This window comes from Larus michahellis, chromosome 24 (genome assembly GCF_964199755.1).
Source record: "Larus michahellis chromosome 24, bLarMic1.1, whole genome shotgun sequence".
NCBI lineage: Eukaryota > Metazoa > Chordata > Aves > Charadriiformes > Laridae > Larus > Larus michahellis.
The window spans coordinates 2,633,611-2,658,291 of record NC_133919.1 but is presented as its reverse complement, the minus strand read 5'-3'; the positions used below and the strand labels follow the sequence as shown (position 1 = coordinate 2,658,291).

General features: G+C 68.0%; 3 protein-coding genes across 4 annotated transcripts in view; 1 reads left to right on the top strand and 2 right to left on the bottom strand.

Annotated features, from left to right (window-relative positions):
- Window positions 1-1,046, top strand: part of SNX27 (sorting nexin 27) — a 32,934-nt gene extending 31,888 nt beyond the window's left edge. For both annotated transcript variants that reach the window (XM_074566644.1, XM_074566643.1), the window contains one exon: window positions 538-1,046. In XM_074566644.1, coding sequence (XP_074422745.1) covers window positions 538-585 — 48 coding nt within the window. In that variant the 3' untranslated portion in view covers window positions 586-1,046. The remainder of the gene's footprint in view (window positions 1-537) is intronic.
- A 5,043-nt stretch (window positions 1,047-6,089) lies between these two features.
- LOC141734650 (CUGBP Elav-like family member 3) lies at window positions 6,090-19,335 on the bottom strand. Its single transcript, XM_074566685.1, is given in 14 exon segments — window positions 6,090-6,154; window positions 6,157-6,216; window positions 8,825-8,968; window positions 9,393-9,426; window positions 9,429-9,490; window positions 11,024-11,089; window positions 11,184-11,333; window positions 11,950-12,088; window positions 13,205-13,348; window positions 13,937-14,016; window positions 14,478-14,606; window positions 15,092-15,140; window positions 16,962-17,044; window positions 18,560-19,335. Coding segments are annotated over 14 exon segments (1,350 nt in total). The 5' UTR covers window positions 18,705-19,335.
- Window positions 19,336-20,983: 1,648 nt separating this feature from the next.
- On the bottom strand, window positions 20,984-24,430 carry MRPL9 (mitochondrial ribosomal protein L9). Its single transcript, XM_074566736.1, has 7 exons — window positions 24,272-24,430; window positions 23,658-23,817; window positions 23,197-23,321; window positions 22,708-22,758; window positions 22,365-22,466; window positions 21,866-21,949; window positions 20,984-21,185 (listed from the first exon to the last, which is right to left on the bottom strand). Exons 1-7 carry the CDS (start codon window positions 24,350-24,352, stop codon window positions 21,054-21,056), a joined length of 735 nt encoding a protein of 244 aa, XP_074422837.1. The 5' UTR covers window positions 24,353-24,430; the 3' UTR covers window positions 20,984-21,053.
- Between the last annotated feature and the right edge of the window lie 251 nt (window positions 24,431-24,681).

Here is a 24,681-nt window from a genome sequence, read left to right as displayed (position 1 = left end):
CAGGCTGTCACCCTGGGCTGGGGACAGACAGACCCCCCCAGGATGTCCCCCCAGTCCCTTCTTTGGCTGTCCCCAGGCTGTCACCCTGGGCTGGGGACAGACAGACCCCCCCAGGATGTCCCCTCAGTCCCTTCTTTGGCTGTCCCCAGGCTGTCACCCTGGGCTGGGGACAGACAGACCCCCCCAGGATGTCCCCCCAGACCCTTCTTTGGCTGTCCCCAGGCTGTCACCCTGGGCTGGGGACAGACAGACCCCCCCAGGATGTCCCCCCAGACCCTTCTTTGGCTGTCCCCAGGCTGTCACCCTGGGCAGGGGACAGACAGACCCCCCCCGGGTCCCTTCTGCAGCCGTCCCCAGGCTGTCACCCTGGGCTGGGGGTGGACAGACACACCCCCACAACCCCCCCCCCCCCCCCCCCCCCCCGGGTCCCTTCTGCACCCGCAGGGCTGTGGCTCGGGGTGGCAGGAGAGCCCGAGCCAGCCCCCCCTCCCCCCCCCCGGTGCCAGCCCTTTTAATGTCCTTTTTCTTCTCTTTCAGAACATCTTTCAGATGGTCAGGTCACAGCAGAGGGACGCGGCCACTTAGCCCCTCGTCGCGGGAGAACGTGACACCCCCCCCCCCCCCCCACCTTCCCCCCCCCCATTTCCCCGATTAACACTTAAAATTCTGTTATTGTATTAAAGCCCTTAAACTAAATATTATTAATAATAATACCATTTGTGAACGTCAGTGTTTCTGGAATTTGGGGGGGGGGGGAGCAGTGCTGGATGGCAGCCGAGCCGCCAAAGGGCCGGGGGGGGGGGGGCTCCGTGTGTTTTCCCCCCCCACCCCAGGGTCCCGCTCCGGAAGACGGACTCTTGCTTTTATTTTTTACAACTGGAACTGGAAACGTCGCCCGTTTGCACTGGTCCGACATATGTATGTAAAATAAAAAAAAAAACAAACAATAACCCCCCCCCCCCCCGACCCCCCCCTCCAAAGCTATATATACAAATTCCGTGCATGTATAGACATATGTATATATATATATTTCTTTTAAAGTTTGACGGCGGTGGCAGTACCTTTTTTTTTTTTAACGCCTGCGTTTTTACACGCATCCCCCCCCCCCACCCCATCCTGGTTTGCGTTTTGGTTTTTTTTTTCAAAAACACCTGACTTTGGGGGGGGGGGGGGGGGGCGGGAAACAACAGGGAAAAAAAAAAACAGGGAAAAAAAAAACAACAGGGAAAAAAAAAACAGGAAAAAAAACCAGGAGAAAAAAAAGGAAAAAAAAAACAGGAAAAAAACCAGAAAAAAAAAACCAGGGAAAAAAAAGGAAAAAAAACAGGAAAAAACACGAAAAAAATGGAAAAAAAACAGGAAAAAAACAGGAAAAAAAAAGGAAAAAAAAACAGGAAAAAAAACAGAAAAAAAAACAGGGAAAAAAAAGGGAAAAAAAACAGGAAAAAAACAGAAAAAAAAAAACAGAAAAAAAAACAGAAAAAAAAAAACAGGAAAAAAAACAGGGAAAGAAAAAAAGGAAAAAAAAAAGGGAAAAAAGCAACCCCAGCCCAAGCGATGTCGCGGGGACCCTCGGCGCCTTCACCAGCCCTTGACTTTATTATTTTTTATTTTTTCTTGGCCTGCGTTTTGGGTCCATTCTGGGTATTTTGAGGGATGGCGGGGGACGTCGGGCTCCGGGAGCGAGCGGAGCCCGGCTGGGATGTGGGATCTGGGGGGTTCCAGGATCCGTCCCGTCGCCCCCCCACCCAGTCCCCTCGCCAGCCCCGACGCAGGGCGGGGGGGCCGAGACCCCCAGGTTTTTGGGAGAGCGGCCACAGGGGCTCGGGGCGGCGGGGGGGGGGCGAATGGGGCCCGGGAGGAGAAATAAGGTGGAAAAGCTGCTTTTTTTCATTTTCAGGCTGGTTTCCGTACGGTGTGTGTCGTTCCCCCCCCCCCCCCCCCCCCGCCCCCCCAGCAGCCGTGGGGCTGGGGTCGGGGGGGGGGGGCTGTGTGTGGTATTTGGGAGATGCTGATGCTGATGCTGCTGCCCCCCCCCGCCCTTGGGCAACCATCTGGGAGATGCTCGTGGCCCACAGCCCCCCCCCCGCCCCCCCCCCCCCGCCACCGGGCACAGTGGGTGCGGGGGGGGCACGATGCCGGGGGGGACACATGTCCCTGCGGTGGCTCAGTTTTCCCTTTTCTGACAATATTTCGGGAAGAGGTTTCTCTGCCCCCTCCCTGGGAGAGGCCACGGGGACGGGATATCGGGATGCTGGGATGGCGGGGCGGGGGGGGAGGCGGGGAGGGGGGCTGGAATGCCGGCATGCCAGGATGCTGGAATGCCGGGAGGTTGGGATTCTGGGATGCCGGGGTTCTGGGATGCCGGGATATCAGGATGCTGGAGTGCCGAGATGCCGGGATGCCGGAATGCTGGAATGCTGGGGTACCAGGATGCTGGGATGCTGGGGTCCCAGGATGATGGGATGCCAGAATGCTGGGATACTGGGATGCCGGGGTGCTGGGATACTGGGGTCCTGGGATGCCAGGATGCCAGAATGCTGGGATTTTGGGATACTGGGGTGCTGGGATGCTGGGATACTGGGGTGCTGGGATGCCAGGATGCCAGAATGCTGGGATACTGGGATACTGGGGTGCTGGGATGCTGGGATACTGGGGTCCTGGGATGCCAGGATGCCAGAATGCTGGGATACTGGGATGCAGGGATAATTGAATGTCAGGGTACTGGGGTGATGGGATTCCGGGATGCCAGGGTGCTGGGATGCTGGAATGCCGGGATGTCAGGGTACGGGGTGCTGGGATGCCAGAATGCCAGGGCACTGGGATGTCGGGATGCCGGGATGCTGAGATGCTGGAATGCCAGGGTGTCAGGATGCTGGGATATCGGGATGCTGGAATGCCAGGGTGTCGGGATGCTGGGATATCGGGATGCTGGGATGGAGGGGGCTCGGTGGGAGCCTTTGGCCACCGTGCCCCATCCCCGCTCCCTCTCTGGCGCTGCCGGGGGAGATTTAGGGGGAAAAAAAAAATAATGGCCATAAAACCCCAACGGGGAACACGCCGTGGTTTTCCCCCCCCCGCCATCCCGATGCCATGGCCGGCATTCCCAGCCTCCGCGTGGGTGTGTGTGTGGTGGGGGGGGGTCAAACCCCCGGCCGGAGCAGGGTCTTCCCGGGAGAGAGCGAAGGCGAGGGCCGGGAGCAGGGAATTAATTAGCCCAGCGCCGCAGTAATTGGATTTGCGCTCGGCCGCGTCTCTGGCCCTCCCTGGGGAAAAGGGGGGGGGGGGGGGGCATGTCCTCGGGAGCCCTGTGCCAAGCGGGGGGGGGGGGGAGGTGGGAGAAGTGCGGGGACCCCCCCCCCGACACACACCCCCCCCCCCCGTCACCCCCAGCAGAGCCCCTGGGCCGTGGCCCATCCGTGGCACGAAAGCGTCAGGTCTCAGCAGTGATTTTTTTTTTTTTTTTTTTTTTTTTTTTTTTATTCCCCCCCCCGGTTGGTTTAGAGCTGGTGAAACGTGTGTGTCACAACCCCCCACCCCACCCCCCCCCCATTTTGTGCCCCCCCCCTCCAAAATCCCTGATTTCGCTGCCATCCACGGCGCTGTCTTTCCGCCGCGGTAGCCCGTGGGTTTTATTGGCGAGTCACAAACCGACGAAAAGCCCGCAAAAAAGGAGAAAAGGAAAAAAAAAAATTAAAAAAAAAAATATAAAAAAGACACAAGACCCCCCCCCCACCACCACCACCTTTTCCCTCCCCCAGCTGCTCCCGGTGTCTCCCTCCTCGCTCTCCAGCCACCCCCGTCGTTTGGTTAAAAAGTCACTTAGTGTAATTAATTGTAACATATTCTTTTAAATAAATTGATTTATTGATGAAACTACCGGGAACCGTGGCCGCTGCTCCTTCCCCGCGGGCGCCGGGGCCAATCCTGCCCCGCTCCCTCCCAAACCACCACCCCCCCCACCCCCCCCCCCCCCCAACCCCCTGCCCCTGGGTGGGAGACGCTTCAGAGGCTCCTTTAAGCTTTTTTTAGGTTTGGGTTTGTTTTTTTTTTTTTTTTTTTTGTTTGTTTTTTTTTTTTGTTTTAAACTTATTTTATTTAGACAGAAAAAAGAAAAAAAAAAAAAAAAGAGGAAAAAGAAAAAAATCAAATCAAGAGAAGAAAAAAAAATAATATTAAATTATCCAAAGGAACTGCAATAAATAGCAAATAAGTTAAGCGGCGGCGTCTCGGCCGCAGACGTCAACTCCCGGGGGTCTGCGTTCCCCCCCCCACCCCCCCCCCCACCCCCAACGCGCTAACGGGCCCCCCCTCCTCCCCCAACCCCCCCCCCCCCCCTAAATCAACTCAGCAGGTACCAAACCCCCCAAAAGCGGGGGAAGAGAGAGAGCCCCGGCCCCCCCCCCCCCCGCGCCCCCCAACCCCCTTATGTACAGCGGGGAGCGGCGGGTGTAAACGTGGGGCTGGGGGTGGGGGGGGGTGGGGGGGGGGGGCTCCGGTCCCGGGGGGGCAGCTGTGAGGCTGGACGGTGCCGGGCACGGCCCCCGTTTGGCTGGTGGGGCCCCGGCGCACCCCGGTTTTGGCCGCTGTGGGTCCGGCAGAGCCGGAGGCCTTGTGTCCGCCCGTCCCGTCCCTGTTCCCGGTGGCTCCGGGTCCCCGCGGTTCCCCCCCACCCCCCCCCAAACTCCCGGGTGCCCCCGCCGGCCGTGCTCGTCTCCCCAGTTTGGCTGGTTTGTGCCTGGCACGTCCCAACTCCGGCCGCTCCGTGTCCATCCGGCACCCGGCGGCATCGGCTCGGCCACGTCCCCGTGGTGGAGCATCTCCGTGAGCATCCGGTGCCGGAGCTTCCCAGTGTTGGAGCATCCCAGTGCCGGAGCGTCCCCACGGCCAAGCATCCCGATGCCGGAGCATCCCCACGGCTGAGCATCCCCGTGCTGGAGCATCCCCACAGCCGAGCATCCCGATGCCGGAGCATCCCCATGGCTGAGCATCCTGGTGCTGGAGCATCCCAGCGTCGGAGCATCCCGGTGCGAGAGTATCCCCACGGCCGAGCATCCCATGGCCGGGCATCCCGGCGTTGGAGCATCCCAGTGCCAGAACATCCAGGGCTGGAGCATCCCGGTGCTGGACCATGCCCATGGCCGGGCATCCCGGCGTCGGAGCATCCTGGCATCGGAGCATCCCAGTGCCGGACCATGCCCATGGCCGGGCATCCCGGCTTCGGAGCATCCCGGCTTCGGAGCATCCCAGTGTCGGAGCATCCTGGTTTCGGCTGCTCCATGTCCGTGCAGCATCCAGCGTGCCCCGGCCGGGCCGTGCCATGGGGTGCAGCCCCCCCACCACCCCCTTCCCCCAAGTACCGGTGCCCGTGGGCGGGGGGGGGGGGGGGAAACTGAGGCAGGTTGGGGGGTTGGGTGGGGGGGCGAAGCGGGGTGGCAGAGTGTGTCGGGGAGAGGGTCCGCTGCGCCCTGGCACGGCCACGCAGGGGAGCTGGGGGGGGGGGGTGGTGGCGGTGCCGGGGCTGGTACCCCCAACTGCGGGCATGTCCCCCCCCCCAACCTCGGTGGGACCCCCCCCCCGTCCCCGGCTTGGAGCTGGTTTTGGTCCTGTTTGGTGAGAAAAAAGCTCCAAGCAGGGTCCCCCCCGGGGGGGGTGGGGGTGGGGGGGGGCAGGGCCCTGCGGGGAGCGGGGGGTCGTGGAGGGGGGGGTGGGGTGGGTGCCCCCCCCGCCCCCCCGCCAGGGCAGATTGGACCCGGGTGCTGGGGGGGGGTGCTGGCACCCAAGGCCCACCCAGCCCTGCGGGGGGGTCCGGATCGGTCCTGGAGGGGGGGGGTCCATCCTTCCTGAGCATGTGGGGGTCTGTGTCCCCCCCCCCGGCAGGACCGAGCCCCCTGCGGGCACCGCTGGGGTTGGGGGGGGCGGGGGGGGGGACACGGGACGCTGCTCTGCAATGGGGGGGGGCACCCAAAGGTGCTGCTCCAGAGCCTCCGGACCTGGGTGGGGGGAAGACGGGGGACATTAAGCAGAGCTGGGGGGGGGGGAGGGGGGGGTGGGGGTGGGGGGGTCGTGGCGGGGGGGGCTCACCGGGCTCAGTAGGGCCGGTTGGCGTCTTTGGGCCGCTTGAGCTGCACCTTGAGGCGCTTCATGCCGATCTGAAGCCGTTCATGGCCTGAATGGCCGCCTGGGCGCTGGCCGGGTTGTCAAAGCTCACGAAGCCTGTGTGGGGACAGCGGGGACAGCGGGGGGACGCTGGGGACGGGGGTGGCCACCACCCTTCCCTGCCCCACCAGCCTTTTGGGGGGGGGGGGGGGGGGAAGCTCTGCCACGGGGCAAGGTGGCACCTGGCGTGGTGTCCCCATGCCCTGGTGACGGTGTCATGTAGTGTCCCTGGCCATGATGTCCCCGTGCCCTGCCCCATCATGTCCCTGGACATGGTGTCCCCAAGCCCTCGTCATGGTGTCCCCGGCCAGGGTGGCCCTGGCCACAGTGTCTCCAAGCCCTAGCCATGGTGGCCCTGGCCATGGTGACCCCCAAGCCTGGTCATGGTGGCCCTGGCCATGATGTCCCCATGCCTTGACCATCGTGTCCCCGGCCATGGTGTCCCTGGCTGTGGTGTCCCCAAGCCCTGGCCATGGTGTCCCTGGTCATGGTGTCCCTGGCCATGGTGTCCAATGCCCTGGTCCATGTGTCCCCAACCATGGTGTCCCCAACCATGGAGTCCCCAAGCCCTGGCCATGGTGGCCCTGCCTGGTTGTCTCTGGCCATGATGTCCCCATTCCCTGGCCATCGTGTCCCTGGCCACGGTGTCCCCAAGCCCTGCCCATGGTTCTCCTGGTCATGGTGTCCCCATGCCCTGGCTACAGTGTCCCCAGGCCCTGGCCACGGTGTCCCTGGCTAGGTTGTCTCTGGCCATGGTGTCCCTGGTCATGGTGTCCCTGGCTCCAGTGTCCCCATGCCCTGGACATGGTGTCCCTGCCGGGGTTGTCTCTGGCCATGATGTCCCCATTACCTGGCCATGGTGTCCCCAAGCCCTGGCCATGGTGGCCCTGGCCAGGTTGTCTCTGGCCATGATGTCCCCATTCCCTGGCCATCGTGTCCCTGGCCACGGTGTCCCCAAGCCCTGGCTGTGATGTCCCTGACCATGGTGACCCCGCCTGGGTTGTCTCTGGCCATGATGCCCCAAGCCCTGCCCATGGTGGCCCTGGTCATGGTGTCTCTGGCTCCAGTGTCCCCATGCCCTGGCCATGCTGTCCCTGGCCAGGGTGTCCCCGGCCACGGTGTCCCCAAGCCCTGGCCGCAATGTCCCTGACCACGGTGTCCCTGCCTGGGTTGTCTCTGGCCATGATGTCCCCAAGCCCTGCCCGTGGAGTCCCTGGTCATGGTGTCCCTGGCTCCAATGTCCCCATGCCTGGCCATGGTGTCCCTAGACATGGTATCCCTGGCCATGGTGTCCCTGGTCATGGTGTCTCCAAGCCCCGGCCATGGTGTCCCAGGCCCTGGCCACGGTGTCCCTGCCTGGGTTGTCTCTGGCCATGATGTCCCCATTCCTGCCATCGTGTCCCTGCCACGGTATCCCCAAGCCCTGGCTGTGGATGTCCCTGACCATGGTGACCCCGCCTGGGTTGTCTCTGGCCACGATGTCCCCAAGCCCTGCCCATGGTGGCCCTGGTCATGGTGTCTCTGGCTCCAGTGTCCCCATGCCCTGGCCATGCTGTCCCTGGCTAGGGTGTCCCCGGCCACGGTGTCCCCAAGCCCTGGCCGCAATGTCCCTGACCACGGTGTCCCTGCCTGGGTTGTCTCTGGCCATGATGTCCCCAAGCCCTGCCCGTGGAGTCCCTGGTCATGGTGTCCCTGGCTCCAATATCCCCATGCCCTGGCCATGGTGTCCCTAGACATGGTATCCCTGGCCATGGTGTCCCTGGTCATGGTGTCTCCAAGCCCCGGCCATAGTGTCCTCAGGCCCTGGCCACAGTGTCCCTGCCTGGGTTGTCTCTGGCCATGACGTCCCCATTCCCTGGCCATCGTGTCCCTGGCCACGGTGTCCCCACCCTGGCTGTGATGTCCCTGACCATGGTGACCCCACCTGGGTTGTCTCTGGCCATGATGTCCCCAAGCCCTGGCCATGGTGGCCCTGGTCATGGTGTCCCTGGCTCCAGTGTCCCCATGCCCTGGCCATGGTGTCCCTAGACATGGTATCCCTGGCCATGGTGTCCCTGGTCATGGTGTCTCCAAGCCCCGGCCATGGTGTCCTCAGGCCCTGGCCACAGTGTCCCTGCCTGGGTTGTCTCTGGCCATGACGTCCCCATTCCCTGGCCATCGTGTCCCTGGCCACGGTGTCCCCAAGCCCTGGCTGTGATGTCCCTGACCATGGTGACCCCGCCTGGGTTGTCTCTGGCCACGATGTCCCCAAGCCCTGCCCATGGTGGCCCTGGTCATGGTGTCTCTGGCTCCAGTGTCCCCATGCCCTGGCCATGGTGTCCCTAGACATGGTATCCCTGGCCATGGTGTCCCCAAGTCCTGGCCATGGTGTCCCTGGTCATGGTGTCTCCGGTCATGGTGTCTCCAAGCCCCGGCCATGGTGTCCTCAGGCCCTGGCCACAGTGTCCCTGCCTGGGTTGTCTCTGGCCATGACGTCCCCATTCCCTGGCCATCGTGTCCCTGGCCACGGTGTCCCCAGCCACGGTGTCCCCAAGCCCTGGCCGTGATGTCCCTGACCACGGTGACCCCGCCTGGGTTGTCTCTGGCCACGATGTCCCCAAGCCCTGCCCGTGGTGTCCCTGGGGTGGGGTGGGGTGGGGTGGGGTGGGGGGGGTGGTGGCCCTACCGAAGCACTTGCTCTGGTTGGTGGCGCGGTCCACGAAGACCTTGGCGGAGATGACGTTGCCGAAGGGCAGGAACATCTGCAGGATCTCGGTGTCGGCGAACTCCTGGGGCAGGTGGTAGATGAAGATGTTACAGCCCTCGGGGCCTGCGGAGGGAGCGGCGTCACAGCGGGCACGGGGCTGGGGGGGGGGGGGGGGGGGGGGACACCGGCCACCCGCCCCCCCCCCCACCTCCCCACACCCCCGGCCCCCCCCTCCCCCCCCATGCACTCACAGGGATCCCGATGACATCCCCCCCCCCCAGCCACCCCCAGACCCTGCCCTGCGCCCACATCCCCATGGGCACCCTCAGCCCCGACCCCCCCCCCCCCCCCCGAGACACCCCCAAACCTCAGTTATGGGGGGGGGTGGGGGGTGGCACCCCAACACACACCACCCCACCCCCCTCCCCGGGCTCCTCCATCCCCCCCCCAAGTCCCCTGCGGCACCCAGAGCCCCGCACCCTGGGGGGGGAGTGGGGTGGGGGGTGTCCCCTTGCGGGGGGGGGGGGGGTCCCCGGGGTGCTCTCACCTTCGCGCTGCTGCTGCTGGGGGGGGGCGGGGGGGCGAGCAGGGGCCCCGGGGGGGCGAAGGCCGGGCTCACCAGCCCGTAGGCTGCCGGGTAGGCGGCTGCGGGGGGGGGGGAACGGACACGGGGTCAGCCCAGCATTGGGAGGGGGGGGCACGGGCATCCCCCAGACCCTTCCCAGTGCCCCCCAGTGCCATGCAATGCCCTCCCAGTTCCTCCCAGTGCCCCCCAGTACCATGCAATGCCCCCCTAAGTCCCCCCCCAGTGCCCCCCAGGGCCATGCAGTGCCCCCCAGTCCCCCCCAGTGCCATGCAATGCCCTCCCAGTTCCTCCCAGTGCCCCCCAGTGCCATGCAATGCCCTCCCAGTTCCTCCCAGTGCCTCCCAGTACCATGCAATGCCCCTCTAAGTCCCCCGCCTTGTGCCACCCAGGGCCATGCAGTGCCCCCCAGCCCCCCCCAGTGCCCCCCAGTGCCATGCAATGCCCTCCCAGTTCCTCCCAGTGCCCCCCAGTACCATGCAATGCCCCCCTAAGTCCCCCCCCAGTGCCATGCAGTGCCCCCCAGCCCCCCCCAGTGCCATGCAATGCCCTCCCAGTTCCTCCCAGTGCCCCCCAGTGCCATGCAGTGCCCCCCAGCCCCCCCAGTGCCCCCCCGTGCCCCCTAGTGCCATGCAATGCCCTCCCAGTTCCTCCCAGTGCCTCCCAGTACCATGCAATGCCCCCCTAAGTCCCCCCCCAGTGCCCCCCAGGGCCATGCAGTGCCCCCCAGCCCCCCCAGTGCCCCCCAGTGCCATGCAATGCCCTCCCAGTGCCTCCCAGTGCCATACAATGCCCTCCCAGTTCCTCCCAGTACCATGCAATGCCCCTCTAAGTCCCCCCCCAGTGCCGCCCAGTGCCATGCAATGCCCTCCCAGTGCCACCCAGTGCCTCCCAGTGCCCCCCAGTGCCATGCAATGCCCTCCCAGTGCCTCCCAGTGCCCCCCAGTGCCGCCCAGTGCCATGCAATGCCCTCCCAGTGCCTCCCAGTGTCCCCCAGTGTCCCCCAGTGTCCCCCAGTGCCATGCAATGCCCTCCCAGTGTCCCCCAGTGTCCCCCAGTGCCATGCAATGCCCTCCCAGTGCCTCCCAGTGCCTCCCAGTGTCCCCCAGTGTCCCCCAGTGTCCCCCAGTGCCATGCAATGCCCTCCCAGTGCCTCCCAGTGCCTCCCAGTGTCCCCCAGTGCCATGCAATGCCCTCCCAGTGCCTCCCAGTGTCCCCCAGTGCCATGCAATGCCCTCCCAGTGCCTCCCAGTGTCCCCCAGTGCCATGCAATGCCCTCCCAGTGCCTCCCAGTGCCTTCCAGTGTCCCCCAGTGCCATGCAATGCACTCCCAGTGCCCCCCAGTGTCCCCCAGTGCCATGCAATGCCCTCCCAGTGCCTCCCAGTGCCTCCCAGTGCCCCCCAGTGCCATGCAATGCCCTCCCAGTGCCTCCCAGTGTCCCCCAGTGCCCCCCAGTGCCATGCAATGCCCTCCCAGTGCCTCCCAGTGTCCCCCAGTGTCCCCCAGTGTCCCCCAGTGCCATGCAATGCCCTCCCAGTGCCTCCCAGTGCCTCCCAGTGCCCCCCAGCGCCCCCCAGCCCCCCCGTTGGCAGACCTGTGTAGTGCTGCATGCCGGCGTAGGCTTGCTGCAGGGGGTCCCCGGGGGCGGCGGGGCTCTGGGCTGGGGGGAGAGGGGGCGGTTAGGGGCTGGGGGGGGGGAACGGGACCTGGGGGGGCGCGGCGAGGCCGCGGTGGGGAGGGGGGTCGGTGGGCACCTGGGAAGGGGGGGACCCCGCCGGCGTAGACGGCCTCGGGGGCGGGGGGTCCCGCGGGCTGCGCTGGCACCGGGCTGTAGCCGTTGACGCTCAGCGGGGCGGCGATGGCGGGCACCGGCGTGGCGGCCATGGCCGGCGGCGTGCTGGTTCCTGCGGGGACACCCGCGTCACCCCCCCCTGCCCCCGGGGCACCTCCTCACCCTCCCTTTCCCCCCCCGCCCCCGACCCCAGGCGGCGGCCCCGTCCCTCCATGGGGCCCTAATCCAGGTGTTTCCAGCTGTGGTGCCACCCCCACGGCCCTGTCCCCTCCCCGGGTGTCCCCATCCGCCGGTGTCACCCCCAGGTCCCCACCCCTGGGTGGCCCCATCTCCCAGCACCCTCCAGTGTCCCCAGCCCTGATGATGTCCCCTCATCTCCCTGGGTTCCCATGCCTCCCCCCCCGCACCGTGTGTCCCCCCCATCCCCATTCCTGTTGTCCCCATCCTGATGTCCCAATGGCTTCACCCCCGGTGACACTCTCATGTCCCCATCCCTGGGTGCCCCATCTGCCAGTCCCAACCCACCAAGTCCCAAATTCCTGGACATCCCAGGACATCCTTGGTGTCCCCCGTATCCCATGTCCCCATCCCTGGTGTCCCCCATCCCTGGTATCCCATCCCTCGTGTCCCCCATCCCTCGTGTCCCCCATCCCTCGTGTCCCCCATCCCTCGTGTCCCCCATCCCTCGTGTCCCGTGTCCCCATCCCCCCACGCCAGGTGCCCCCTACCTGAGGAGGGGGGCAGGGGGGTGGCGATGAGCCCGTTGGGGTTGACTGTGCCCATGTGCTGCATCTGGACGGCCATGGTGGCCATGGGGCTGAGGTAGGCCGAGTGGGCGGCCACCAGGGCCGCCTGCTGCTGCATCAGCTGCGGGGACAGCACCTGGCACCGGGCACCGGCCACCAGGGTCCCCTCCCGGAGCAGTGTGGCCCCCACCCCCACCCCCACAATGAGGGACACCCCCATGGTACCATGGCTGTCACCCCAGTGTCCCATCCTGGACCCCAGCATCCATCACCCGGTGACCCTACCCTGGAGCACGGGGTCCAGCATCTCCCCGTGCCTACCACATGATGCCCCCACCCTGGGTTCTGGGGTCCATCATCCTCCCACTGTCACCCCAAGACCCCATTCTGGACCCCAGGCTCTGTCATCTCCCAGCGTCCATCACCCAACATCCCATCCACGCTCAAGGGAGTTCATCATCTCCCGGCAGCCATCACCCAACGTCCCATCCACGCTCAAGGGAGGTTCGTCATCTCCCGGCAGCCATCACCCAATGTCCCATCCATGCTCAAGGGAGGTTCGTCATCTCCCGGCATCCATCACCCAACGTCCCATCCACGCTCAAGGGAGGTTCGTCATCTCCCGGCAGCCATCACCCAATGTCCCATCCATGCTCAAGGGAGGTTCGTCATCTCCCAGCATCCATCACCCAACGTCCCATCCACACTCAAGGGAGGTTCGTCATCTCCCGGTGTCCATCACCCAACATTCCACCCACGCTCAAGGGTGGTTCATCATCTCCCGGCAGCCATCACCCCAACACCCATCACCCAACGTCCCATCCACGCTCAAGGGAGGTTCATCATCTCCCGGCATCCATCACCCAACATCCCATCCACACTCAAGGGAGGTTTGTCATCTCCCAGTGTCCATCACCCAACGTCCAACATCCCGTCCACGCTCAAGGGAGGTTCGTCATCTCCCGGCGTCCATCACCCAACATCCCATCCACGCCCAAGGGAGGTTCGTCATCTCCCGGCGTCCATCACCCAACATCCCATCCACGCCCAAGGGAGGTTCGTCATCTCCCAGCGTCCATCACCCAACGTCCAACATCCCATCCACGCTCAAGGGAGGTTCATCATCTCCCGGAGTCCACCACCAGCCACCCATCACCCCAACAAGCTCATCCTGGACCACGGGGGGTCCAACACCCCCACCCATGCCCCCCCCGCCGGTGCCCCGAGCCCACCCTACCGCCTGCGTGTAGGCGCTGTAGGCCCCGAACTGGAGGGCGATGGGGCTGAACATGCCCAGCTGGCTGGCAACCTGCTGCATCCGCCGCAGGCCCCGCTCCTTCTCCGTGTCCGCAAACTTCACCACCAGGCTGGAGGAGGCGCCCTGCGAGGGGACATCGTGCCAAGCTGTCACCCGGGGGGGCAGTGGGGGGGTGTGGACGGGTGGCCACCCGCGCTGGGCTGCTGGGACCCCCAGGGTGCAACAGGGTGGGGATGGTGACGGTGACAATGATGGGGATGATGGTGAGGGTGATGGTGGTGACAGGGATGGTGGGGATGATGGTTGGGGTGACGGTGAGGGTGATGATGGTGACAGGGATGGTGGGGATGATGGTGGGGGTGACGGTGGTGACAGGGACGGTGGGGATGACGGTGGGGGTGATGGTGGTGACAGGGACGGTGGGAATGACGGTGGTGACAGGGATGGTGGGGGTGATGGTGGGGATGATGGTTGGGGTGATGGTGGTGACAGGGATGGTGGGGATGATGATTGGGGTGATGGTTGGGGTGATGGTGGTGACAGGGATGGTGGGGATGATGGTTGGGGTGACGGTGAGGGTGATGGTGATGATGCTGGTTGGGGTGATGGTGGTAACAGGGATGATGGAGATGTTGGTAACAATGATGGTGGTGACAGGGATGGTGGGGATGGTAACGGGGACGATGGTGGGGACAATGGTGGCTGTCTCACCGGCAGGGTGCGGCTCCCGTGGAGGGCGGCGATGGCAGCCTGGGCCTCCGCGTGGCTCTGGAACTTGACGAAGGCACAGCCTGGGGACAACGGGTCAGGACCAGGATGGGGGGCGGGGGGGAGCCACCCACCTCCCACAAGGGAACCGCCCCCCCCGCCTTGGGGACCATCACCCTCTCCCCTTCCATGGCACCCAGGACCCCTGAGCTGGGCACCTGGGGATGGGGACAAGGGCCACGGTGTGGGGTGCCCTGAGCCCCCTCCATGTTCTCTGGAACCCCTCGGACCCCCCCTCCCAACACCTCCCTGCCCTGTGCCCCCCCTTGAACCTTCTCCACTCCCCCCCCCCCCCGCCTCCATGGCCCCTCTTAACCCCATCCCTACCCCATGCCCCACCGCGTCCCCCCTCCCCCAGTTCGCACCCCTGCCCCACAGATCCCAGCTCCTCCCCACCCCACGGAACCCTCAGGGACCTCTGAGACCCGCCCCACCCCACCGCAGACCTGGGGGGGTGCCACCCCCCCCACCCCACCCCCCCCACCTTTGCTGGTGCCGTCGGGGCCGCGCAGCACCGTGCACTCGTCGATGGTGCCGAAGGGCTCGAACATCTTCCGCACGTCCTCGTCCGCCTGCTGCTTGCTCAGCATCCCCACGAAGAGCTTGCGGTCCTCTGCGGGGACAGCGGGGTGGCACGGGGACAGCGGGGTGGGGACCCCCCCACAAACACACACACTCCGTGATGGGACACCCCCCTCCCCCCCGCCGGGGACACCGTGATGGGATGAGACCCCCGGGATGGGGCTATGGGGACACCTCGATGGGCTGGGACCCTCCGGAGATGGGGACACCCCCCCCCCGCCCCGGGCTGGGACCCTGCGGGGATGGGGACATGGTGAGGGGGCGGGTACAGAGGTGGGGACACCCCCGGAGAGGGGGACACCCCACCCTGGGGACAGACCCCTGCGTTGGGGACACCAAACCCGGCTGACACCAGCCCTGGGGAGGGGCTGGGGATGGACCTGGGGGGATGGAGGGGGGACGTGGGGTGGGTCTGGAGCGGGGGGGGGGCACGGGGGTGGGTTGGGGACACAGGGGTTAGGGACAGGGCCATGGTGGGGGGCGGGGGGGGTGGGGGGGGTGTTGGGATGCCGGTACCTCCTCGGCTCTCACTGTCCGCCGGCTTCACCTGGATGGGCCGGTTCATCTGGGGGGGGGGGGGACAGAGGGAGGGGATGGGGACACAGCCCCCCCCCCCAACACACACCAGGGGGACCCAGGCATCCGGCACCCCATTCCCCCCACCCCCCCCCACCCCACCGCGGGAACCCAGGCGTCCGGCCGGGCCCCCCCCCAACCCCGTAGGTGCAGGGATCCACCCCCCAAACCATCCCCCTTCCTCCCCCCCCCCCCCCAACCTCCCCGCACCCCAAAGATGCTCCCGTCGCCATGGCAACCCCGGCCCTGCATCCCGTTACCCGGCAACGGGTACCACGGCCGCCGCCGCTGGGGGGGGGCCTGAGGGGCCCCAAAGACGCGCTAATGAGCCCCCCCCCGCCCCCGTTAATTAGGGGGAGATGAGCCCCCCCTCCAGCCCCGTAACCCCCAGAGACCGGGGGGGGGGGGGGGGGGGGGCCGGGGGGGGGAGGGCGCAGATGCCCGGTAACCATGGCAACGGCAGAATATGCTCCATGGCAACCGCCTACTCATCCCCAATTTACCCATCCCCGTTGCCAGGCAACGCCGCTGACATCATCAGCGCTCGCTATAAACAATGACGGGGATGGGGGGGGGGGAATGGAGATTGGGGGGGGGGGGGGGGGGGGCCGGGGAAGGGGAAGGGGGGGACCCCCAGATCTGCCGTCACCCCGCCGCTCCCCCCCCGCCACCGCGATGGGGACGAGATGGGGGAGGGGTCGGGGGGATGCTGGGGGGCGGAGGAGGGGGGTGTGTGTGTGTCTCCGTGCCCCATGGCGGGGGGGGGACTGCGGGGGGGGGGCGGTCTCAGCCCCAGCTGACCCCAGGCGGCCCCTTTCCCCCGCCGAAAGCGAAGGTGGCTCAACCCCCCGCCCCAGATGGTGCTGGAAATGTGTGTGTCCCCCCCCCGGGGGGGGCACTAATCCCCCCCTAATCCCCCACGGGGCCGGGATCAGCCTCCAAGGCCGGGGGGTGCGGGGTGGGGGGGGGGTGGTGGGGGGGTGCAGCCCATCCCGGTGCGGGGGGGGGGGCGGGGGCAGCTGTCAGGGCGGTGCCGCCCCTAATCCCCCCACCCCACCCCCCCCTCCGATTCCACACAACCCCCCCCCCCCAACCCCCCCCCCCCCGCCCCGGCAAATCCCCCCCCGGGGATTTACGGCCCCCAAATCCCCGGATTATCCCGGCGAAGCCAAATCTCCCCAGAGGCCGGCGGGACACGCGCAGCCCCGGGGGTGGGGGGGGTGGGGGGGGGGGGACCGACCCCCCCCAACCCCCCCCCCATCCCCCCCCTCCCCCCGAGACCCCCAACCACCCCCCCCCCGCCCCCCCCGGGCCCCGGCCACCCGCATCCCCCAGCACCTACGATGGGGGGATTTGGGGGGGGGGGGGGGGGAGCTGGGTGCCGTGATACCCACCCCCCCCACCCCCCGGCTGCAATGGGGGGGGGGGTGGGGGGCACCCGGAGGCCTGGGTTTACCCCCCCCCCCCGGCTTTGTTAGCTCAGCTGCCCGGTGCCCGCCTGGCAACGCTTCATTAGCGCCAGGCCTTCGTTAGCGCCAGGCCTTCGTTAGCGTTGCCAGGCGACGTGGCACCCACCCGCTATTTATAACACCCCCCCCCCCCCCGCAGATGTTCGTTGAGGGAGGGGGGGGGGTGTGTGGGGTGGGTTGTGTGTGCCCCCCCCACAAAGGTGAGGGCCCAGAACCCTCCTGGGTCCTGCCGGGGCGGGGGATGGAGGTGGTGTTAGGGGGTGTTGGGGGGGGGTTATGGCCGGGGGGGGGTGGCGTGGGTGGGGGGGTGTGTGGGAGTGTCGGGGGGGGTCCCCACTCACCCCCGGGAGGGTTTTCTGCTCGTGCAGGGCGCTCTGCGCCTTCAGGGCTGACTCGCGGGCGCAGTAGGTCAGGAAGGCGCATCCTGGGGAGAAATGGGATGTATTTTGGGGGGGGGGGGGGGGGGGGGGGAGCAGGACCCCCCCCCCCCCCCCCCCCACGGTCCCATAGGGCACCCAGGCCCCCTATGGCACCCAGAACCCCCGGCCCCATATAGCACCCAGAGCCCATATGGCACCTGGACCCCACGTCCTCTGGCAGCCAGAGCCCCTATAGCACCCACAGCCCTTGGCCCCATATACATCCAGACACCCCCCCCCCCCCCCGCCATAGCACCCAGAGCCCATGGGCTCCCCCCCCCCCCCCACAGCACCCAGACCCCCCCCCCCCACAGGACCCGTGGTCCCCTATAGCATCAAGACCCCCACCCTATCGCATCGAGGACCCCCCCCATAGGTCTCACAGTCCATGGCCCCCTATAGCACCCAGACACCCACCCCATAGCACCCAGACACCCCCCCCCCCCATAGCATCCAGACCCCATGTTTCGAGGCGGTGCCACCCCGGGGACCCCCCCCCCCAGGCCCAGGCCGGGGACAGGGATGGGTCCCCGAGGTCCCCAGGCCTGGGGCAGCCTCAGCTGGGGGGGGGGACACACACAGTGACCCCCCCCCCCCAGACCGGGGGGTCTGGGGCATCACGGACCAGCAGCCCTAGACCCCCCTCCCGCTGCGCCCCCCCCCCCCCCGCCAGTTCCACCCTCAGGGTGCCCATCACCCCCGCCTCGGGCCTGCGCCCGCCCCGGCCCCCCCCCCCGCCCCCCCCCGTCCCGGCCTGTCCCAGGGCTCAGCCAGAGACGGGGTGGGGGGAACTGGGGGCTCCAGGGCCCCCCCGCTGCCGGGGGACGGGGGGTCCCTGCCTTGGACAGACCCGACCCCCCCCCTCCCCATGGGCAGCACAGCCGTGTCACCACCGCACCCCCCCCACCGGGCCAGCTCCCCCCCCCCCACCGCACCGCCCCCCCCCAGCACCCCCTGCTCCCCCCTCTGCCGTCACAGCCCCAGCCCCCCCCCCCCCCCCCCCCCACCGTCACCCAGCGCCGCAAACACCCACCCACACGACACCCAGCGCCGGGCACCCACGCAACACCCCCCCCCCCCCAACAACACCCCCCCGACACCCCCCACCCACGGCCTCCACCGGCACAACCGCACCACCGGCACCGGCTGCACCCGGGGCGCGAGGGGGGGGAGATGATGGGGCTGTTCCCGGTTCCCGTGCCCGGGACTGGGGGCCGTTCCCGGTGGCCGGCGTGGGGGGGGGGGGGGCGGTCCTCCCCGGGGCCTGCGGCTGTACCCAGCTCCCGGTTCCCGGGGCTGCGCCTGAGTCCCGGGGCCGGGGGGGCCGTGCCAGGCTCTCGGTCCCCGTTTCCCCGGGGCTGTGGTTTTGCCTGATGCCCGGTCCCCGGTACCGATCCCCAGTGGCCGGTACCCATCTCCCGTGGCCGGTACCGATCGCCAGTGCCGCCGCCCGGGGCCGGTGCCCGGTACCGATCGCCAGTGCCGGTTCCCGGGGCCGGGGCCGGTGCCCGGTGCCGTACCTTTGTGCATGCCGGTGTACTTGTCCTTGATGACGGTGAGCTCGTAGATCTTCCCGAACTGCTCGAAGATGGGCTTCAGGTCCTTCTCCTCCAGGTGCCGCGGGATCTGCCCCACGAAGAGTTTGATGGCGTCGGGCTCCTTCATGGGGCCGCCGGGGGGGGGCCGGGCCCCGGGGCCGCTCCCGCCGCTGGCTGCGGCTCCCGCTATCGCCGGGGCCGTTGGCCGGGGCCGCTCCCGCCGCCCGCGTTCGGCTGCCGCCGGCGGCCGCCCGGTGCCCGGTGCCGGCCCGGCCGCGGCGCACACAAAGGACGAGGCGGCCCCGGGGCTCGGCTCGGCTCCGGGGACGGGGCGCGGCGGGGCGGGGGCAGCTCTGCCCGGGGGGCGGCGCTCCCGGCGCTCCCGGTGGGTCCCGGCGGTTTCCCGATGGGGCCTCCCGTACGGCGGATCCCGAATCCCGGCGGCCGCCGTCAGCGCCCGGCCCGCCGGTACCGCCCGTTCGCCGCCCCGGTGTCCCCCGAGGGGAGGGGGGGGGTTTGCCCCGGCCCCGGTACCGGGGGGCGGGGGGGGTGGGGTCTCAGCGCCCGGCCCGGCCCATGGCGGCCGCAACGGCCGCGCTCCCCGAGAGCCCCGGCGGCGGCGGAGCCCCGCGCCCGCTGCGCCCCGCCACCGGCACCGGCTCCCGGAGGGCCCGATCCTACTCGCCGCTTTTCTTCCCCGGTCGGGGCCGCCCCGCCCCGCCCCGCCCGGCGCTGATGTCAGAGCGGCACCGGGACCGCCGACCCGCTACCGGGACCGGGCTACGGCAACCGGGGACCGGCAACCGGGATTGGCAACCGGGGATCGGCACCGCGCACCGGCAATCGGGGACCGGGATTGTGAACCGGGCACCGGGACCGGCTACGGGCCCCGCCTGGCCCCGGGGGTGCGGGGGCGCGCACGCGTGTCCGTGTCCGCGCTCACGGGAGTTGGGGGGGGGGGGGCGGGAAGTCCCCGCGTCCACCCCCCCCCGCCTCCCGCCGGGCGCTGTCCCCGGTGCTGAGCGGCGGCGGCGCGGCGGGACCACGGAAACGGACCCACGGCCACGGAGCGTCCCCCCCCCTCCCGGGGGGACACGGGCACATCCCGACCCCCCCCCCCCCTCCATCACAGCCCCCCCTCCCCCCCGGGACACAGCCCCGCACCCCCGGTGTCACAGCCCCCCTGTGTCACACACACACACACACACACAACCCCCCCGTGTCACCCCCTCCCGTGTCGCCCCCCCCGTGTCACACACCCCCCCGGGTGTCACCCCCCCCCCCCCGGGTGTCACACGACAGCCCCCCCCGTTGCCATGGCGACGGGCCGCTCCGGGCGCAGCCAAGATGGCGTCGCCGCAACCGTTACGTGTCCGTCCGTCCCCCCCCACCGGTGCCGTGGGATGGGGGGGGGCCGCGACACGAACCCACGGGGGGAGCACGACCCCCCCCGGGACACAATCACACGGGGGGAGGGTAGCGGTGACTCCCCCCGTGGTGGCTCTGAGCGACGTCCCACAGTGCTGGACAGGGGGGGGGCACTGGGGGGGTCCGGTGTGGGGTGACCCACGGGTGACAGTGTCATGTCCCCCCACCCCCCCCAAGCCCCAGCTGCTGCTGTGGTGCTTCCTCAGGTGGGACTCCCCCCGCCCCCCCCCCAAGGAACTGCACAAAACCACCTTAATTAAAAAAATTTACCCATTTTCCATCACAGGAAACTGCACAAAACCAGCCCCTTTATCCCCAACACCCCCTGCCCCCCCCCCCCCCCCCGCCCCTCTGCCGCCCCCCCCCCACTTCCAGGGAGCTGCTGCTTCAGCGACCGGCCGATGTCCTGGAGTTTGTTGCGGGGGGGGGGGGGGGGGCAGCGGGGGGTCCCCATGGCCGAGGGGTGGGCACCGGGGGGGGGTGGGGGGGGGTTGTCCCAGCCTCCCGCTCCCCCCTCTGCCCCCCACCCCCAGGGTACTTTATGCAGACGGAGCTGCTGGATCCAGGTGGAGGTGGGGCGTTGGGGGGGGGAGTCTCACTCCAATAACAGGCAGTGAACCCCCCCCTCACCCCCCCCCCCCCCCCCGGTGCCACTGTGGTGTCACCAATGCCGGGGGGGGGGTGGAAGAAGGTGCCATGGCGGGGGGGGGGGGGGTGTAAACTGGGAGGCCCCGGGCAGCCAGACACACCCCCCCTCCAACACACCCCACCCCAGGAGGGGACCCCCACCACGCTGTGAACCACACCGAGCCCTTTATTCAGTGTAGCCAGGGCGGGGGGGGGGGGGGGCCACACAGGAACAGCCCCCCCCCCCTCCCCGTGACAGGCCAGCCCCAGGGGGAGCCCCCCAAGTCCGTTCTGGGGACAGCCCCCAAACCCGTTCCTGGGTACCGCACTGGCGCTGGGCATACATCGGGGTCCCAGGTGGGGTGTTGAGGGTCCCGGGGGGGGGTGGGGGGTGTCGGTGGCCCCCCCCCCCGCACCAGGCTCAGAGCAGCCCCTCCCTGCGTGCCGCCAGCTGGGCCTGCTGCTGCGCCAGCCAGTGCTTGTACCGCTTGGTCTTGGGCCGCAGGAACTTCACCACCGACATGGGCACCCGCACCGTCTCCAGCCCGTTCACCTGCAGCACAGGAGGGGGGTCACGGGGGGAGGAAAACACACACACCCCCCGCCCTGAGCCCCCCCGGCATCACCCCACACCCCCCAGGGACCGGGGAGCGGCTGCGGGGCTCCAGCTTGTGGCTGCTCCCCCTTCTCTCCCCCCAGGCAGCTCCAGCCCCAAACCCCCGGCGGGATCCGAGCTCGGGGAGACGCGGGGGGAAGGTGGGAAGTGGGGGGAAAGTTGGGGGGGGGGGGGCACCCTCGCCCCTTCCCCTCCCTACGGGCTGCGGGAATCGGGCACAGCCCGGGAAGGAGCGAGGCACCGGCGGCGATGACATGGATGCGGCGCCGGCTTCGGTCCCTGGAGGGACCAGGAAGGACAAAGGCTGAACGGTGACGGCGAGGGGAGGCCCGGCTCTATCTGGGGCGCGGCGATGGCGAGGGGCGGGGGGGGCAGTTGTTGTTGGTTATTTATTTTAAAAAAAAATAATATTTCTGTTCCTCACACCCTGAGACAGAGAACGGGCCCTGCCGGGGCAGCTCTGGGTTTCCCCAGTGCGGGACGTGGGCGAAGCAGCCGGCGCGGCACCCCCGCGGGAGGTGGGGACAGGCTTCGCGGGAGAGGGGACGCAGAGGGATGGGGCAGGGGGGGGCCATGCCAGGGACGGAGGGGGGGACACCGAAGGGCCACTCGCTCACCGTCACGTCGCACCAGTACTCGCCCCAGCGGGTGATGGGCTCCTCCGGCAGCTTCAGCGCGTGGGGAGGGACGAAAACCCGCAGCTGAGAGAGAAAAGGAGGCTGGGGATGAAGGCAGGGGAGGGGGGGCAGCCCGCAGTGAGCGCCCCCCCCGGCTCCCCAGCCCCTGAGCGGGACCCCCAGCACAGTGAGGCAGAGCTGCCCAGCCCCACAGCGCCGGGCCACGGGAGGGACCGCGGCCTCATCCCCTGATTTATCACCTTCCTTCATTAATCCCTTTAAAGTCTTAAACCCGCTGCTGAGCTGCTCCGGGCACGTGCCCCAGCTGAGCCCCGAGCCAGCCACGGCCGCACCGCCGCCTCCTCAAATGCCTTCGGTGACACATTCCCTGGGATTCAGGTCCCCACGGCTGACTCCTGCCGTTCCACTCGCACGCGGGAGCTCCCGGCACTGGTAAAGGGCTCCTGGCACCGACACGGAGCCGGCTCCAGGCACTCACGTTTTTGAGGAAGTGACGAGCCACGATTTCGTTGTTCAGCTCCCACTTGACGTTGTTTTTCATGCCCACCTCGAGGCGGCAGCTCTTGAGGAAGCGGATGGTCTGTAACGGCGGAGAGGGAGGCGTCGGGGAGCGGCGGGGAGCAACGGGAGGGGTTCGGGGGTGCCCCCGCCCTCAGCCCAGCCCCGGGGAACGCGCACACACAGACACAGGCGTAGGCAGCTCCCGCTCCAGCCGCAGCCGGAGGGAGAAGCTTCCCGGCGCCCGGCCAAGGTTTTGCGCTTTCCAGGACTCAGGGATTTCTCTGGAACAGCTCTGGACTCGCTGGTGCCCCTGCGCTCACCTTCTCCCCGCTCTGGGTTTGGAGCACCTCCAGCTTCCCTTCCTGGCGCAGCTGCAGGGAAAAAGAGGACGGAGGAGGAGAAATGAAAGGAAGGTTCAGCGCCGCCGCGTGCCGGCAGAGGCCCGGAGGGCTCGCCCGCCATCGCAAACCCTTCGGCGCTCCGCAAAGGAATTCATTAACAAGAGGGGCTGGGATGGAAGACTCAGGTGTTGGTTAAGCTCGATATTATCTAAATGACGCAGCACTTGAAATAAGCCAAGACGATTCGGGCAACACCTACAGCTCAGCGAGATCCCGCGACCGTATTTCTCCGGCAATCAAGCAGATCTCTCCCCACGAAACCACAAACATGGTTTCCACCACAGACGTGGTGGAAGGAGATGAGGACGATCCCACAGAGAAACCGACGCTTTGAATTCTGATTTCCAAGTGCGGACGGGATAAAACCGCCCTGGCCGGGCTGGGAGCGGCCCTTTCACACCGACTCACCTTCTTCTCCTCCTCAAACATCTTCCTGTTCTCCGGCGAGGCGTAGACGGCCAGGCCCTGGGGCAGGAGCTTGTTACGACCCACATGTTTCTTCACGCTGACCACGTCTCCGCGGTTCCCCAAATCTGCGGGGAGAAGGGCGAGAACGGAGGTGATGTTAGCGAGGCTGGAGATCCGCTGCTTGGCCCGCCCCCCCTGCTCCGCAGGCAGCAGCTTGGAGGTTCTGAAGGAGGTTTGAAAAAAGAAGCCCAAAATGCCACAAAATTATTGGTCTCAGGGCTCTGCAACCCTCAATCACCCCGCAGCCCGAGGGACGAATCCCTGCCACCACCGGCTCAACGGAAACGGGACCGGAGAGGGGGAACTTGCCTCTCCCGGACGCGGGCGAGGGCAAAACGGGACAGAAAGCGAATTAACTCTTGCGACCGCGGGAGAGCAAACGCCGGTGAAAAGGAACGTACTCTCCACCGACTGGGTGAGGATCAGCTCCAGCTCCCCCTTGGGCAGGTGCTTGGTGTCCTCCACCAGCCGATAGATGCGGTGCCTCCGGGGGTGCAGGCGGGGCTGCCGTCCCTCCTTGCTGAGCGGGACCTGCCACCACCGCTCCACCACCACCGTCCCCTGCCCGGGACACGGCGGGTGAGCCCAGGGCCCAGCGACCCGGCGCCGGGAAATCCCCCTCCTTCCCGGGAAGAAGAGACCGAGGCGAGAGGAAAACACACCCACCCCCCCACCCCCCGCCCCCGGTCACTCCAGCTCTCCCCGTCCGACACCGGAGCCGCCCCTCCCACGGGGACACGGTGGCTGTCCCCTCCGTCACCCCCAACATCCCCCCCCCCACCTTAATAAACGCTCCCTACGCCCCATACACCCCCCACCAGACCCCGCGTTGCCCCCAACACCCCCACGCTGCCCCCCCGCTCCCCAGCACCCAACAGCCTCCCGCCAAGCGCTCCCGCCGCCCCCGCTCCCCTCACGGTCACCCCCGTACCCGCCCCCCCCAGCGCCCAAACGCGGCCCCAGGTGCCCCGGCAGCCCCCCCGCACACCCCGTGCCCCCCCACTTCGGCCCTCACCCGGCTGTGGCTGAGGCTGAGGGCCCGGCTCGCCGCCCGCAGCAGGAGGCCGCAGCCCCCCGCCGCCCCCCGGCCCAACATGGCCGCCCGCGTCCCGCCGCCGGCGCCGCCCGAGGACCCCGCAGGGCTGCCCGCCGCGCGCCTGCGCCCAAGGACCCCACTGCGCTTGCGCAGAAGGGCGCCGCTGGGGCCGCCCGCCGCGCGCCTGCGCAGGAGGGTACCACCGGTGCCCAAGGACCCCACCGGGGGCTGCCCGCCGCGCGCCTGCGCCCGGTGCTCCCGGTTGGGACACCCTCCCCCCGCGGTAGCCCAGAGCCCCCCCTGGTGGCCCCCGGGCCGCCCTTCCCCCGCCCCGGGAAGCGTACCCCATCATGGCAGCTCCCGCTTTCCCCCGGGACGAGGGACACCCC

What these genes read in the sequence shown, in the direction of transcription:
- MRPL9 (XM_074566736.1), bottom strand. Translation starts at nt 24,352, where the DNA reads ATGTTGGGCCGGGGGGCGGCGGGGGGCTGCGGCCTCCTGCTGCGGGCG. An exon ending in TCAGCCTCAGCCACAGCCGG is followed by an intron (nt 23,818 to 24,271) that starts GTGAGGGCCGAA and finishes TGTCCCGGGCAG; the next exon opens with GGGACGGTGGTGGTGGAGCG. An exon ending in AAACCCAGAGCGGGGAGAAG is followed by an intron (nt 22,467 to 22,707) that starts GTGAGCGCAGGG and finishes CCGCCGTTACAG; the next exon opens with ACCATCCGCTTCCTCAAGAG.